This window comes from Phalacrocorax carbo, chromosome 6 (genome assembly GCF_963921805.1).
Source record: "Phalacrocorax carbo chromosome 6, bPhaCar2.1, whole genome shotgun sequence".
Lineage (NCBI taxonomy): Eukaryota > Metazoa > Chordata > Aves > Suliformes > Phalacrocoracidae > Phalacrocorax > Phalacrocorax carbo.
In genome coordinates this window covers 56,363,634-56,381,789 of record NC_087518.1, presented here as the reverse complement: position 1 = coordinate 56,381,789, position 18,156 = coordinate 56,363,634, and the positions used below count along the sequence as shown (strand labels likewise).

Sequence of the window (18,156 nt, the reverse complement as noted above, 5' to 3'; positions counted from 1 at the left end):
ATGATAATATAATAAAAAGAAAAAAGGAAAAAAACAGAAACACAAACGATACAACCGCTCACCACCCGCTGACCGACGCTGCTCGTCCCCGAGCCGTGATTGCTGCCTCCCTCCCCCAGCCAGCCCCTCCCAGGTAACATACTGGGCATGACGTTACATGATATGGAATATCCCTTTGGCCAGGTTGAATCCGCTCTCTTAGCTGCCCCCTCCCCTCCTGGCTTCCTGCGCACCCAGCAGAGCATGGGAAGCTGGAAAAGTCCCTGACTAGTACAAGCACTACCCAGCAACAACCAAAACGTTGGTGTGTTACCAACATTGATTTCATGCTAAGTCCAAAGCACAGCACTATGCCAGCTGCAGTGAAGAAAATTAACTCTATCCCAGCTAAAACCATGACAAGAAAAGTATTTTTATCACATGGAAACAAATGACAGTACACATATCATACTTTACTATAGTTCTGAGTACGTGCTTAGATGTTTAATCAGTGTACATGTACTTGGATATAAGACAGACTTTTGAAAATCTATACCTATAAGCCTATCAAAAAAGACAAATATCTGTTTAAAATCAGTGCACTTGCTTTTTGAATGCACTAATACCTCTTTCCCTACTGTGAAACTTGTGTAGCAAAAATTACAGTAATTTCCTTCTATTTTTCACTTTTACATGTGCCCTTCTGCAATAGCCATTTTTCCTTTTCGTTTTTGTAAACCCCACAGAGCTGAGCTTACAATAGTACAGACAACTACTATGCTCCCAGCTCCTATCGCCGCTATTACTGCACTGGTAGCACCATCATTGTCCCCATCATAATCCAGAAGCAGAGATGCTTTTGGAGGAATGAACCATGTCGCTTGTGCTATATTAGATACCTCTGAAGTCAGGTTGATATCATCAACAGCACGTATAGCGAAGTAGATGATGGTGCCATTTTCTATTATGTAATTTTCTGAATTAATTTTAAATGATTCTTCTCTACCAGCCTCCTTAGGTATGAGATTAGAGGAATCCACAGAAGTAGCACGGTCAAAGTGATTTCTGAGGTCCAGAAGATTTCCACTTCTTTTTATTATGTAGTGATCAGCTAGGGAAAAAAGAATGCATGTTAACAACAAAATAATAGAGATGCTTTGATATAATATCCCTGTTTGTGGTGACAGTATAGGACTTCTAGAGCCATTTGTAAAAAAAAATGGGCTGCTGATTCCCGTTCTACTACTGACTGTTGCTCAGCATGGAGGGTTGGCAAGTTTGTTTTTAAACCTTACTTTACAGTGGCAAAGGTCTATTGTTGCTGAGTCTGGGAACCCCTCCTTTTCACTGCCCTTAAAAATATTGTTTCACCAACACTCTTAGCTTTGTGCAGACCTGTGCAAAATGTAGCTGAATGAGAAACTGTGCTGTCCAAATACAAACATAAGGTGAAATGGCAATTAAAGCATATGTGTTAATGGCAGGTGTGGACCTTGTATCTGATCTGTATTCTCTCTCAGCATGAGGTTTTGATAGCAAAACCTGTGAAAGACACAAAATGATTCTCCCATTTATAATCAAAGGATTTTGAGATATTTTTTGAGTTGTTTTTCCTTGTGTAGCTGGTTATTAAACATTTTAGATAAATGTAAGATTTTAATCTGAAACTGTAATCTGTGTAGCTGTAGATTTTATATTTTGACATGCAATCTTTGGTTTATGCAAGGAAATGCTTGTACATGTAATCTGGAATTAGGTTTCAGTTTTCCTGTACAACAATCTTTCGATGAGTATTTTGGATAGAATGTTACTGCATGTCTGTAGTCCATTTACATCTTTGTAAATAGACTAAAGCTTTGTATTGTCCATGTTGGCTGATTTTTTCTTTTAATTATGCACAGACATGAACTAAGACTTGTTCCTAAAGTCTCTGGTGGTTGTATTATAATTTTATTTATTTATTTATAATATTCCTTAGTTTACTTGGTTTGGGTTCTTGTAACATTAAAAATTAAGGAGAACTAAAACAGGTGTGATACAACAGGGTAACTTCCTGTTTGGTTACGTTTTTAGGCGGGAAAGATGTAATCCTCATCCTTGAGTGGTGGCCCTCAGCCTATGTCCTTTCAGATAAAAGTATCAACCTAATCTCACGAAAATGTAGTGTCTGACTCACCTTTTCCATTGTCAAGGTCACCTCCTGGAGCTGTCCAAGACAAGATGATTGTTTTGTTTTCTATACGAGCATGAAGGTCTGTCATTTTACAGGGTGGATAAAGAGGAGCAGAATCTCCTTCTGTATTCACTACAAGAGAACTTGTTGAAATTCTGCTGAAACTTCCCATCTTGACTGGGATTTCTTTATCCACAAATTTAGGTCTCGGTGCATTCATATAAGTTTTACCTGTTTAAAACATTTTTCAGCTTTCATCATGACAGAACTCTGAATTGCATTTGCTTTTAATTTTTATTATCTCTTCTAATCCTGTAAGTTTTCTTCAGCTTATTCAAATTTAGTGGAAAGTTCGTGAAGACAGAAAATAAGGTGATCTCAGGATTCTCAGCATAAAATTTAGGAAACCCAAAAAGCAGACAAAGTCTGAAATGTGTAAAAATTTGAAATTATGTAACCAGTAAAGCAGGCTGCAGATGTTGGTGAGCCGTGGCTGCAATAAGGTGGTTCTATACATCTCTTCACCCATATTGCAGGCCTTAAGAGAGTTTCAGTTACATAGGCCATACTTTGTGATTTTTTTAGACAATTTTTATGCTGATTTTTCTACATTTCACAATGTATAAGCATTAGAATATGAAATTACAACTAATATTTTTTCAGCATTAAGATGAAAAAATACTAAAAAGTCAAGAAACCTCAAAAGCTAAGTTTTCTAGCAGCATTAGTTTGTATACTAATGTTACATGCTGAATTTATTTACTCCAAATCCCCATTTTAAAGCCTCAAGAAAAACTATAGATTTGAAATTCCTGTTGGGAGATGCTGAAATACAGATTCTGAGCAATACTTATCCTCACGGCTGTAAGAAAAAATTATTTTTAGATTAAAGACAACATTTTATGCTATTCCCATACATAGGAAACAGTAGTTAGAACTGGTTGGTTTTGTTTGGGATTTTTGTAGTGAAAATGATAGATGAAACATCTTTTAAGATCAAATGCAATTTTTTTGAATCTAAATGATCCCATTTGCTAAAGCTTTACACACCCCTACGTACAAATCATGCAAAGAATTGTCTCTTTCATAAATGCTCTTTACCATTTTCTCTGTAGCCTGGTGTATACAAGGCTCGATTTTGCTTGAGGCTAAGTCTGGTGGTTGTACTTCTCCCACGGGCATTCACTTTTAGACTGTATCTCCCAGAGCCTTGTAAAGCAGTAAAGTACCTTGAGTAGATTCCATCATTCTTCATCATGTCAGCACCTTGGTATAGAATTATTGATAATTAATATCTCAGACAAGATACCTGCTGGTGAACAAGGTTATTTTTGCTATTCATATATAAACATAAAAGCTGAACATTACTATGCAGAAAACCTGGCAGTGTTTTTGTAATGTGGACATTTTTAAAAACAGGAGTAGTCCCACTATGACAACCTGCATTTCATATGTGTTTTGCTAAAGAACCATCTTGCATTAACGCTTTAACTAGGTAAATCTCTTGCTACTATATGGAACACCAACTTAATACTTACTGGTGATCTACTACATAAAGCACCTTTAAATTAGAAAAATGTCATCATTTAACCATAAGCAGGAATTTGTCAAGAGAGGGTTCCTTCTCTTTAAGAGAACTTGTGCAGTTGCACCTGACTGACTGCAGTAGATGATCTGCTGGTGGCATCCAAGCTAACTATTTTAAAGCCTGGCAGCAATGTAAAAACAACCTCATGGGTTCAGAAAACAGCTGATGTTTAAGAAACACAGGATAACACATTGAAATCTTCTTCTACTTTTAAGTACAGCAATGTGAAAGCAAGGACAGAATGAGGAGTCACTGCTGGCTACTAGAGAACTTATAAAGCTACACGTCTACAGCAGTAGTGAGAGAAAAGGAAGAGAGATGAAAGATCAAGGGACGCTGAATGCCAGGAATTTCTTGCTATTGCTCTAAGAAAGAGTGTTCTTGACGAGAAGAATAACGCACTTGTTTAACATACAAAATAGATAAAGCTAACGTTTGGTGAGCTAAATTTAAGACTGTAGTCCAGCTTCACAGAATATGAGATGGACTAACAAAACAGCTTGTTTTATTTTTATGTGGCCTCTTGAAGGCAGATGATTACATGAAGTTCTCTTTCAGAAAGTAGATACGGGCAACGTACCCTCTGCCATGCACAGTTCTGCTTTTGCCCTCAATGACAGCACAGGAAACAAAGCAGACCAGCTTTTCTGGTAAAGGCCCATGTCTTTGTTTTCCTCACCAAGAAAAAGCTTTGTAGCTTACTTCCATCCTAAAGCAGTACGGTTCTCTGTCTCCCTTTTTATTTTTCTGTTCTTGATTTAGGGTGTAGCAATGACTCGGTCCTTAGTGATAACTCTGAGGGGAACATGCAGACTTGGATTCCAAAATGCATAAATTTAAAGATTTTTACTCTGTATATGGAACCTTACCTGCGCCATTATCAAGAAGTTCAAGGGCTACTGGTACAGTGCCATCCTTCTCTATGGTGGCTATCACAGTTGCACTAAGAACAGGCAAGAACCCTTGGCTAACCTCTGTGTAGATAACAACTGGATTAAATGCGCTGTTAGCCCTGTGCGTGTAAGCTGCAATGCTCACAGGGGGAACATCAGAACGTGCTGGTCGAGAGGCAGCTCCTACTGATATAACTTGAGTTGCTGTATGCACATTTTTAATATAAAGCTGCCAATCACCCACCTACAAATAAAATGCAAAAATATAAAAAACTAGTGAAAAAGTGTCATGTTCTAACAGGGCCATTGTTTCCCTTATATAATAAAAAGTTAATTAAAGAAAAGCCATATGGTCTGTTATAGGAAATATTAATTCAGAAAATAAAACGTTCATTCTTTACCTCTGCAGTGCCACTTATACTGAGTGTAGCTGTGTTTGAGTTTAAAATATCAATTGTAAAGTCTGAGCTTCCATATTCTTTTCCTTTGGGATCCATCAGGAAAAAAAAGGGTTGAGATGAACTCCATGCAATGCTGAAGAAAGTGTCATTTCCCACAGTTTTGTCAACAGGCAAAGTAGTATTCATCCATCCAGAATGCTGAACAACTTGCTCTTTGCTTTCAAGCTGTTGTTAGAGAAATAAAGTTTGCCTTATTGCTGTTTAGTAAAGAAGCATTTAACATATTTTCAGAGTGATTTCCTCAACCGCTGCACAATATTATATCTGTTCATTGCTGACTTAAAATGGATTAGTCTTGGAGGAGAGAATTGAAAAGCATCTATGCCTTTTGGAAACTAGCATGAAAAAAGTTCTCTGCTTACTTATTTATAACTCAGAGTTATATAGAGAAGATGGCAGGCTTTTTAGTTCTGCTGTCTCTACCCACAGGAAAATTAGGAGGCACTTGGCACAACTATTCACTGAAGAAAACTAACAAAATCCCAGATTCACTTTATGACATGGCTGCTTGCATAGTAACATTGATTTTAAGTGTAAAATTATGGTAAACAGAATAAGAGTAAGTGTAAGTCCTTCATTTCTGTATCTAAACTATTGATCTACCTAGCTAAAGCATTGTGCCAGTAAGCTGTATTTCCACAGCAGTTTGTCTCAAAATCCTGGAAGAGAGAAAAAGAAAATATTTCCATATATGACTGTAAGGCTTATAGGTAATGAGAGAGACAGAAAGAACAGAACAGAGGAGAATATTTAGAAGAGAGAAGTAGACAATATTTTCTTTATTAAAATTAAAATTTGGTGTAATTTCCTCACTCCAATTTTATGAACAATAAAGCCTGCAATTAGAAAATGACCTGCATAAACTTAATATTTTTTTGCCTGTATAGGTGGGACAGAAGAGTCAATTAAAGGCAACAGAACAACTCAAAAAATCCCAGACCTGCTTTTCAAATCTATATTGACTGTTGCTTATAATCCAACTATCTTTGCCAGTGATATATTTTGGATAAAACATAGGACTGGATCTGTGTTAAAATATTAACAAAGTGAGGAATGAGTTGCTAAACTGCAATTAACAACTGGCCTGGATGAAAAGTCTAAAAGTTTATATGTCAAAATGATACATATAGCTTAGGAGAGAAGCTGTATCTTAATTGTATCTTTGTTAAGTTAGACTGTGAAAATGCTCTAAAAGATGTTCCATATAGGAGTGAACAAAACATCCTGGGGGATTTCTGCTTGCTTTTTTTTCTCTCCAAGTCTCTTGGACTTTGACAATTATAAGATATTTTTATATGACATTTTCTTGATTTTGTGAAATGAAGAATTATATAAATTATGTAAATTATATATATATTTCATTGCAGTGAAAAGTAGGAGATCACTAAAACATGTACTGGCTCCTATTTCCAAACTGACCCACTGACAGTTATGATCATTAATGTCTACATTCATTCAGGTACTGGTCAACTAAAAGCATAGGAGGAAAAAGAAGCGTTGAAATTCAGACCTGAATAGATTGTTCAGAAATAGCTCCATTTCTTGATGTAATTGCACTGAATGTCTCAATTAATTTATTGGGGACAGGTCCATCTACAGCATGAAGCTTTAAACCTCCTGAAAGACAAGAGCAAAGTAATTAGAAATACTATTTTTCACTTTAAAATTGCTAAATTTTATGTGACTTCTGGTACTGAATGTGGTACTAAGGCAGCCAACTTGTTATGAATCAAAACATAAATGTATCTTTTTATTAATGTGTTAATGCATGTGTCATAGTAAATACTGGCTTGTGTGATTAATGTGTTTTCTCTCTCATTGGCAAAGTTTGCAAAAAAATCACTCCCTGCAGCATATCATCAAGTGCAGCATTTTTAGACATTTCCTAGAACTTTTGGAGTCACGTGTTATCCCTTCAGTGAAATTCTGCTCTGAAAATACCTCTGTAGAAAAGATACAGTGGCATTCCATGGTTTTTCACTCTTAAAATCCAGATCATCTTTATTTCCAAATGTGAAGTCTAGATCTCTTTTCATGCATACTGAGTTCAAGCAGCTCTAGTCCACTGGAAGTTTTCATACTCAGTGCAGGTCCGTCAATGGATTCATTGTGAACATGGCCTCTTAGTGCTCTGCTGAAGCATCTGCACTTCACGCGTTTGTTGCAATTCTCTCTCAAACTAGGATCATACGTGCCAGACGTTAACGGAGCCATCGCTGCGCTCCTAATGCACAGGTCACTGGAATCGAGAGTGCAGAAGAGATACTGGGCAGCGCTGAGCCCTGGGGAGCCTACCTGGGGTGTGCAGAGGCTGCCCACAGCTCCTCCCTACCGCCTACGGCCTCTCGCCCCCATCGCTCACGCACAGGCTGGCATAAGGTGTGCAGGTTACGTCAGAGGTATGGCTGTGTCTCATGAGAGAACACGTGGAGTCGTGTGAGCTGAAGAGGTGTGAGCTCAGAGATCTATTCAGTATTTTCAGAGAACTGATTTTTGTTTCTAAGGAGGAAGGCCTGCTGGTTGAAGACTACATGCTGAAGGACCACCTGGGTTCCTTCTGGCTCACAAATCATTCTTAAGAAATACTTCACAAGTAGAGCTTAAATTACAAATTCTGTCTTAAAATACAGGCCAGAACAGAATTGAACTCTGGACTCTCCCAGAGTCATGTTGATCTAGTGACGTTGAAGAGTGCATAAGGGTATTCAAAGTTATTTATACTGCAGAAACAAGCAGATTGTAGTCTGAAGCAGCACAGCATGTACACCTCTCAAATAAGGATATTTATTCACCATATTTGTTTGGAGTCAGCTTGCTTTCTAGATCTATGCAAGGAGTTTTCATTCTTCCATGGCATTTGCAGGTGCTGTAGCATGAAGCAGCACCCCTGTGGGTAGTTTTTAAATGGTTGTTTTCAAACTAATTATGCAGTTCCAGCTCAGCTGACAGCTATGCTTGCTAATGACAAGGGTAGTCACTGTGTTTACAATTTCCTAGCCAGTCACTTCAGCCACAACAGTTGGATAAAATTATTATTCTTTATATAATAAAAAAATACTTTTAAGTTAAATCATATAAAAAGTTCTAGCCATTGGATGCAATGCCAGAAATAAAATTCTAGACATTTTTTATGTTATCTAACAATATCATAATTAAATCTCCTTAGTAATAGGGTATTGTCATGTTATTTCATTTTTTAAATCTAGACAGCTCTTAAAACAAATCTGTGGATCTAGAGAGTTCTGCTTGTTTGTATGTAAAAAGTCTGTCATGAAAACCAAATTTCTTTAAAATTAAAATTTCTTAAATTTCTTTTTTCCAGACTGATCAATTGCCATGCTTTTACATTTTCATACTTGAATATGCATGCCAGAGAAAGAGTGCATTTAGAATACTTACCTGTTAGTTTTGAAAATTCTTCTAATTCTTTGGCTGCCAGTGGCCCCAGTGCAATGGTGTGGATTTTTGCCCCACTTTTTTTCACCAAGTCAAAGCAAGATGCTATACCTGGGTCCTCTCCATCTGTCAGTAACACAATTTCTGAACCATACGTAGTATGCATTTTATCTTCAATTAACTGCATCAAGAAAAGAATTCATGACATAAGCCGCAGAATAATTTTTAAATGCTTGTTTATCCCAGAGCACAGTCAATGTATGCATTTAAACCTGTTTACTTCAAATATGATAAATTTATTCTTTAATAAGTGTTTGAATTTTTATTTAACACTAAAACTATTAAAATATTAATTATTGCAATTGAGATTGCGACATCTAATTGCTTAGATATAGTGAGTGTTGAATTCTAAATAATTAAAATTTAATATGTTTTCCTCGGGGAGAAACCTGTTCCAAATTGAAGATGTCAGAAGCATTCTGCCTGTATATGCTTTGCTGGTTCAGGACTGGATGTTTAAGGGCATCACGTTCAAAACTTATGTCCACTGTCTGGAACTACTTTTTATTCCCCAATCAAAATTTCAGGAGTCGAGAAGGACAGGTTTCTGTCTGAGGGTGGACTCTGAGGTAGCTGAAGGTGGGGCAGAAAAGGATAGGGAGCACCCATAGAGGAGGCCTCTGTCCTGGCTGTTCCATCCCTGTCTGGTTGCCAGTCTTCCCCCTGATGTCCCCCTGTCCTGAACCTCCTCTCTGCCCTGGACTCTCGGCTACCTCAGCAGTCTCATCCTTCTCTGTTCAATTTCTCTCTTTCTCTTTCTTCCCTTTTCCTACACGTTGCTGCTGATTTTCCAATTTTGCCTTCAAGACTTCAGACTGCCAGGCCAAGGAAGTAAAACAGACAAATAAATAATAATATCTATCCATCACTCTTTCCCAATCTCACAATTTTTATGTGGTTTCACAGTTTTAGGGGTTTGAGTCATGACTAGTGGGCCGTGGAAATTAACAATACTGCCATTGTACAGCTTCCTTTTTTAACACTTATTTATTCTATATGTTCATTCTGATTCATGAGTCAGATCTCTGGTGTTTCTTCAGTTCACATTACTAGAAAAAAATCTTAGAGATAGCAGGAATACATTGTGATGTTCATTGTTGTATTGGTCTGCAGCCTTCTCTCTGTATATACAGCCAGCAATGTGATCGGGCTGTGAGTTTATGCAGTTGTGTGAGTTTGGGCTGCAGTACTGCATATTTCTTTCCACTAGGAGTCATTAAAGAACTGTATTAAAGTAACATCTTAACTCTCTTAAACAAACTACATAGAATAAGCTTCATAGGTTTCCAACTAGAAATTTGATTTTCCAAAATGTAGATCATTCTTGTAGTCCATTTTGGAATTTGACCTTATTTTTCAATATCCTTTTTGAAGCATGGACATCACATCTGGCCTGTCTTCTGGTAATACCCTTTCTAATGCCAGATAATGGTAATGACACATAGTTCCTATACCAAATTTTCTCCTGATAGATTCAAGAGTCATATTATTTTTCTTAAATCTTCCATTGCATAGGAAGTCCATGTTCAGTGGACTATCAAGTATTTTTCTCACTTGTTCCTCATTTTCCATACATTCCAGGAGGTATTTCCACATTGCACTTTACCTTAAGTCCTTTATGTATGCCCGCACAGATATTGGTGTTTCCACTAGCAAATCTAGGCAAACACTGAACAAGTTCTTGGCGTACTGTGTGGTTGGTTATTTGTTGCAACAAAGCTTTTTCAGATGCATCAGAGTCAAATGTGACAATTCCAACCCAGGAACCATTTTCAATAATATGGAGCAGAAACCACTCTGCAGCACAGCGGAGATGTCTGATGCGGCTGGACTGTATGTGAAAGAGAACAACATCCTTAGAATTTAATCTCTTCTGAAAAGCTTTCACTATAAACAAAATACAGGAATTTTTGATGTTGATCATGTAATTAAAAATTAACTATCTGCCATAAGGTAACTCATACATATGCTCAGTTCTAGAAGAGAGGAGATGTAAACCACATTCTGGTATTGTGAAAGTGCAGCAAACTGCAGCTTCCAGGAAAGATGTCACCAGGCAAAGTCTATCTTCTGATGTTATGACTTCATTCCTAACCAAGATTTTTGTCACCTTTCTTTTTAATAACATGGTGTCAATGCAAAAGGACACCACCTATGATGCCTGAGGAGCAGGTTAGTCTAGAGACTAAGAATTTTGAAAATATAAATAATATTGAAGTAAAAGTATGGCTATTTTCAATACAAGTATATAAAGGTTGTATTTGAAAACGTTTATCTCTGGAGCTAGCTATTTTTGCAGTATTTATTTCATAATCATCTTCATTTTGTTTTTTAGCATTTATTTACTAATTGATTTAGTAAAATGTACTTTGGTAGATATCTGTATTATAAAAATAATATCATGTATTACAGTTGCAGATCTTTGCTGAAGGTCAGTCGCAGGAACAGCTCTGGACTAGAATGGCATGTCAGGAAATAGATCTGTTGATCAAGCACTATGGGAGAATCTCACAATTATTGTATGTGCCATAACTAAAGAAGTTGAGCATATACTGCTTTATGCTTCTTCATGTATATTTTGGTTTAAGGTATGACTGTCAGATATTTAGGAATATTTCTTAACATGGTTGAGCTTTTTTAATTACCTTCTTTAGATAAACAGTCTTATTTTTAGGCTTGACTTCATGTGAGAAATGAAACACTGAACTTGTAGTATTTTCAGTAAGAGAGTCATGGTCATTGGCTCACTACTGAACTGTGGAAGAGGTAAGTTATGGGTAAGAAAACGCAGTATGACATCAAAAGAATATATAGGCTGATTTTTAAAAGCTGTTAGAGTATGCATAGTGTTTCGAAGTCTGTCAATAAATCATGACATAGCTGCCTTACCTACCCAGATAATTTTGTCATCTGTCTAGAGGATCGCATTGCTTACAGCTTTTAAAAAGTATTAGGATATTTATGCAAATGAGCACATATTCAGGGACATTTACTAAACCTTGCATCCATAAACAAGCGTAGTACCTCATGCCACAAGAAGTTATGAAAGAATAAACCTATGCAAAGTTTTATGGGGAAAAAAAAGGAAAAACAACCTCAGCCTTGTTAAAATGACATAACATTATGCCAGCTCACATTCTTGATTCCAAAGAGCAATATTGTAATGAGGAAAGAACATCTAATTTATTGACATATTATGAGCTACATATTTACTTTAAATTTTAGAATCATTCATAACAAAAATAAAGTGTGAAGCTCCATCTATGATACATTTCCTGCTTGGAAGAATACAATGGCACTGTCATTCTAGGTCTGGAACAAAGGACGGAAAGTACATAAAATTGAGATTTTACACGAAGAAAAAAAGACCGAGGCTGGCCTACAACTCTCAGTATTTTGAAGTGATACCTTGTAGGAATTCCTAAATAAAATTACCAAGAATAAGAATAGTCCTTTTTTTTTTTCTAAAATAATCAAGCTAATTACAGAATTGACTGATTTTTTATTTTGTAACTTTTCTGTTTCTTACAATTTTTGCTTAAAATTGCTTATAAGATGCATATTCTTACCATTGACATGCTCCCAGAAACATCCAGTACTAAAGCGACTGCTCTGTCTTGGGTCTGCAGTAGCCTGAAGGTAGTCTCAGAGGGGGGCGCCGAAGCATTTACAACAGCCGAGTTGCGAAAGTCATCAGATTCCATAATTACTTCCCATGTGCTTTTGTGATTGCATATCTTATTCTGCATGTTTGGAGCCTCACTATTGTGAGTGTTTTTATCACAAAATTGAACCTAAAAGGTCAGATTGAAGCTGATAAGAATTCTGAACCCAACAATAAGAATATAGAAAATATCTGAGAAAAATATGAAATTTCTAGTGGGGGACAGGACAAATGGAGGTGGTGTTCTCCAGCAACTGTCCTCTGTGCCATGGTGCCTGGCCAGCCAGGATCTTAGCAAGCAAAGAAAGTGCTCCTGAAGAAGTTATCTTAGATTTTACATGGCCCAAATGTGTTGTGACATACAGAAACAAAGCTTTCAGCCTGTGAGTACTGAGATCCTTGGAGTGACTGATTCACGGAGGTCCTACTAGATTTAAGCCTGCTAACATAGATACTGTCGCTGAACGGCATGGAGGTCAGCACAAGTTAGCAGCTTGAATACTTAACCAACTTCTTGGGTTAAGCTGATGGTCTTGGACCAGTTCCTGTAAGTTTTCTCGAGTGGAATAAGGAAACATACAAAAGATACAAAGTCAAGGCTTTGAGAGAAGCAGCAAATAATCTTTTAGATGTCTCAGGATGTCCACAGCACACTGCTGAGGGAAGACCATGACCCATTGCTGTGGGTTAACCCAAAAACCAAAAAAAATTGTTTAATAAGGGAAGGACAAGTGAAAGAAGAAAGCAGAAACAAAACAAAAGTAGTGATGCAAAGGCAATCACTCACCACCTCCCATGGGTAGACCAATGCCCAGCCAGTTGCTGAACATAAGATGGCTAACCCTCCTAAAACCCCCTCTTTTCCTTTTTACTGCTGAGCATGATGTTATATGGTATAGAATATCTCTTAGGTTAGTTAGCGTCACCTGCCTGCTTGTGTCCCCTTCCAGCCTACAGCGCGCTCCCCAGTCTATTCAAGAGAGAAGGCCTTGATGCTGTTCAGCTAAAGCTAGAACATTGGCGTGTTATTGGTACTGTTTTGGTCAAAAATCTAAAACATGGCACCATACGATCCGCTATGAAGAAAATTAACTGTATCCTAGCCAGGCCTAGTACACCCATAAAGTACTTGGAAAGAGCTTGCCCGAAGAAACAAGGTCGATAGCTGGAGGAATTGTGATCCCGTACCCCAGAGACCTAGCCTGCAAGGAGAATGTCTGTCCTGCTAACCCCCGTCCCAGCACCCTCTCCCACACACTGGAACAGTACACAGCTGGCATGAGGACGTCTGCTTGGTTGTCCTGGCTGCTTTCAGGAGAGGTGGGCTGCTGCTTCAGTGTTCAGACAGACCAGGTTGCTCTGCAACAGAGTGTAATAGAGCTAACCAGGTAAGACAATTTGGGTGCCAGTTTACATAAGGAGTGATCAAAAGCTGCAGTTATCTTATGGACAAGGCATTTGGCAAGAATGCTTCCCTTTTATGCCTGTTGACCCAGTTCTTCAAACATGGAGCAAGAAGGATTCTGAGGCTGCTGTACATCTCACTCTTATTGGCAGGAAACAGCTGTCAACTCATTTCCAGTAGCTCCTTGATCTTCCCTTTTGAACAGATTTTAACAGAACTGATCATGCATGTTCTTTGAAATGGAAATTAATTAAAGAAACACCTGACTGATCATTCTCCCCATTTGAAATAACTGACTAGACCCCAAATTTTACTAAACTTTCAGTCCAGAAAGGTATAGTAATACTTACAGATGGTAGGTGTTGCGAATACATAATAGAGCATGAGGTTTTTTGGTCTATATCTGGAATAAATGTACATCCTTTTTCATATAGCTGACCATCATATCTACAGCTTCTTGACTCACACTTGTCTCTGCTGCAGTTTTGGAAAACAGGTATACCAGTCACACCAGCTGGACAGCTAAGGGAAGAGAAGATAGGCGGGGCTGGTTAAGATCCCAGTGTGTAACTGGTTGTTTATTTGAATTTTGGCTGCCCAAAGCCAAACTGCTGTTGACACAGCACTGTACTAGACACTGCACAAGAAGATAGGTAGGCTGCCTCTATGCCTGGCAGGGTCCTCAAACTAATCTAGAAATAGTTAGAATCATAAAACTCTTGTGGTCTTTTGTGATCTTCCTTGTGAGTACTGTGGAGTCCTGTGTACAGTTCTGGTCCCCTCTATACAAAAAGGATGTGGCCAGGCTGGAAGGGGTCCAGAGAAGGGCCACCAAGATGATCAAAGGATTGGGAAACCTGCCATACAAGTATAGGCTGGGAGAGCTGGGTTTGTTCGGCCTTGAGAAAAGGAGGCTCAGAGGGGATCTCATCATCATGTACCAGTACTTAAGGGGTAGCTACAAAGATGGAGACTCCCTTTTTACAAGGGGTCACATGGAGAGGACAAGGGGGAACAGACACAAATTGTTCTTGGGGAGATTCCAATTGGACATCAGAGGGAAATTTTTCACACTGAGGACAGTCAACTGTTGGAATAATCTCCCCAGGGAAGGGGTTGACTCAGCCACGTTGGACACCTTCAAGAGTTGTCTGGACAGGGTGCTGGGCCATCTTGTCTAGACTGCGCTCTTCCTAGAAAGGTTGGACTAGATGATCCCTGAGGTCCCTTCCAACCTGTGATTCTGTGTGATAATTACAGGGTATGCAGGAAAGGCATCCTGCTAGTAGCTGCAATACAAAAGACTGTATTGGTACACCTGACCTAGGCAAGAAAGCAAGCCTGAACTAATTCTCTACATCCATTCAGTTATTGTCCTTTATAGAAACTGTTCAAAATCACAGTGGTTTCTGTAGGCAATTTCAATGTTGTTGACAACTGCTATTTGATAAAATTACATTAAATAAGTACGAAACAAATGGTAGCTGAAGTCCGCACCTGCACATAGAGCAAAAGATTATCCAGCCTGGTCTCCTGAAACTCTTACAAAACAGCACCATAGGTAGCTGTGGTTTTCTGGGCTGCAGAGCACGCAACAGATGTTGCTGACTAAGCATCTTTTAATCATATGAACAGGTCATGGACAATCTACAAAGTACAAACTCAGCACAGATGATGAGAATATTGAAAACGTTATGGAAATGTTTAAACCTGTGTAATGTAAAAGCAGAAATATGAACAAAATAATACCTTGTTGCTTCAATACTTGCTTCTTTAGAATTTCTAGACACGTAAAAAGGCATTTCACTACTATATTCATTGAACACCCCCCACCGATAGTGAGCCCATTCATGGACAAAAACTCGACCTGTTGAAAAAGAGTAGCACACACACGTTCTGAATACAACCGTTTAAAAGCTAGTCAGTGTTTTACTTTGACATTTTAACAATTCAAGCTAGTTCTTATCTGAGGTAAGTTAGGAGATTGTGAAATACTTAAGCAATTGGGATAATATTTCTTTAAGGTAAAAGTAGGAAGGCATCAGTTTAGCAATCAGGACTAGAATTGTTATTGATATTTGACTCTCAGAAATGCAGGAACTGTTCTACAGGCTTTCTTCCAAGATGTCACAAATCTCTGGAGGAAATTTAGGGTTTCTGTCCCACACAGCAGCAAACATTACATTTTTTTGACACAGTGTAGTACAAAATCAGATACAGAAGCACTTGATAGTTTATTTGGTAAGTGATCATAAAAGGAAGGCTAGTGCTGATGGCAGTAGTTAAGTGCAGAAGAATAAGCATTGAAGGTTTTCAAAGGGATGAACAACTTCTGGATCCAGTGTTTGGACATTTAACTTCAGACATTTCACAGGTATTTACTACTTCTGAAAAATGTGTCTCTCAAAGTTTTTTTCATTTTGGCAAGCAAATTGAAGTACCCAAATTCATTAATCACTGAAAAATCTAGGCCATTTCATGCGAACAATAGAACAGGCAATTAAATAGCAGTGTTACCTTTTTCTCCATAAACTTCAGTCAAATTGTCATTTAACAGGAAGTTAGGTGTGAAATGGATGTACCGTCCTTTCTCTTTACATCCTCCATACTGTAAGGTGTAAGGATCATCATCCCTGTTCATGTAAGTGTCTGCTATGATGGCATCTGCCTGGAGGATAAGACCAAAGTTATATATAACATGGGTATAGAGAACAGTTAAGTGATTCTTGTTGAATAAATTCAGTCCTGCATTATTTTTTTTCCTTACAAACACTCTCAACACCTGTGAGTAAGGACTTCCAGGATTAGTCCTAGATTTTGTTGCGATTCATAATGTCGCCTTATCAGTCTAGCTTTTCCTTGTTGTTCTAATTATCAGGAGTTCTCTAAATCATACCTTGTCATATGATTCTGTTTTTAATCTTGAATAGTTCGTGTTTTTCTTCCATGTTTTAGGAACTATAATTTTTACAGACTTGAAGAAAAATCGATGTTTTGTCATTTCAAACAAGTACTTAGAAGCATCTTTAATCATGTTCTGAGGAATGAAATAAAATAAAATATTAATATTGATGTTAGTATTAAAAATTTAACCATTGTGCTGGTTTTGGCTGAGAAGGGGTTAATTCTCCTCACCGTGGGGCGGCGGCTGCCTTTCCAGCTTCCCGCGCTCTGCCGCCTGGCGGGGGGGCTGGGAGGGGCGGGGCCATGGCGGGGGCGGCTGACCCCGACTGGCCAATGGCAGGTTCATTCCATACCACGTGACACCATGACCAGTATGGGGGGGGGAGAGGGGGAAGGAGGGGGCAGCGCGGGAGCAGCGCGGGAGCGGCGCGGCGCCGGGTCGGCGGGTGGCTGCGGCGCGCGCGGGTTGTTCCGGCGGTTCGTTCCCCCTCTCCCCTCCCTTCCCCCCTCCCCCGGCGCTTTGCGCCTCTCGTTGTTCTCCTTTACATTGCATTTCTACTGTTGTTTCTTTTAATTTTAATTATTAAACTGTTCTTATCCCAACCCACGAGCGTTCCCCTTCTGATTCTCTCCCCCATCTACCGGTGGGGGAGTGAGCGAGCGGCTCTGTGGGGCTGAGCTGCCGGCTAAACCACGACAACCATTTATGCAATGAATAATTTAGCCTTATCAAGAAACAGCAGTAAAATAAAGTAGAACGAAGTACGTAACACAAAACTAAGGCAGTATTACAATCTTGGTTAAGAAAAGACTAAACTAAGAACTATGGAGCTGAGATAATCCCACATCAGGGTCTAGCAGGCATTAGACATACTGCAGAACCTGGGCATTTGTCAGAAGTGTCCTGTTCGGCAGGTTTTCTCTAAAATTATTTGACTTTGTAGAAAACAATTTCTTTGCTTTGAGACCTGGCCAGCATCTTATTCTAGGGGAATTTATCCACTGAGGCATCTACATGGATTGCAATAACATTTAAGCCCAGAAATGCCACTACACCTAACCTTTTTTTTTCCCTTTACAATTCTTAAAGGAACATTATGAGGCATACTAGCTAATGACAAACAATAACATAACCAATGGTTATTAAACAACTACACATAGGACATTCTTACAGGTAAATATAATTTGGAAAGCTACTTAAAGGGATTCCAGTCTCCCACCCAACAGAGCTATTAGAGCATTGTCTGAGGGAATTAGTGTTCTCAGTAGTGACAACAGATGGCAAAACAAATTAGAAATTATTAGTTTAGTAACTATGGGATTAATTAATGATTAATTCAAAACAAGAAAAAAACCTGCTGACAAGAATGGGAGCTGGACCTGAATCATGCTACTTTCCAAGCAGAAAAGTCAAGTCAGAACTACTGAGAAACAATGCATGTAAATGCAAGTGTTCTTACCATTGTGTTCAGGATGATGTTGTCATTTTCTGGCACCTGGGGATCAATTGCAACAACCAAATCCTCATAGCCATTCTTATTCAGCCATACCATAGAACCTTTTGCCACATGCAGGAGCTGAAAAGACAGCAAAAATATCAAACTCCTGAACACCCCCATTATTTGTTCCTGCC

The 18,156-nt window shown here is 38.5% G+C and overlaps 1 protein-coding gene across 1 annotated transcript; it reads right to left on the bottom strand.

Annotated features, from left to right (window-relative positions):
- Positions 1-428: 428 nt before the first annotated feature.
- LOC104042425 (calcium-activated chloride channel regulator 1-like) lies at positions 429-18,142 on the bottom strand. Its single transcript, XM_064455450.1, has 15 exons — positions 17,984-18,142; positions 16,516-16,656; positions 16,137-16,287; positions 15,369-15,486; positions 13,970-14,141; positions 13,002-13,004; positions 12,120-12,344; positions 10,157-10,381; positions 8,494-8,671; positions 6,605-6,711; positions 5,035-5,259; positions 4,610-4,877; positions 3,254-3,418; positions 2,156-2,383; positions 429-1,090 (listed from the first exon to the last, which is right to left on the bottom strand). Exons 1-15 carry the CDS (start codon positions 18,140-18,142, stop codon positions 669-671), a joined length of 2,787 nt encoding a protein of 928 aa, XP_064311520.1. The 3' UTR covers positions 429-668.
- Between the last annotated feature and the right edge of the window lie 14 nt (positions 18,143-18,156).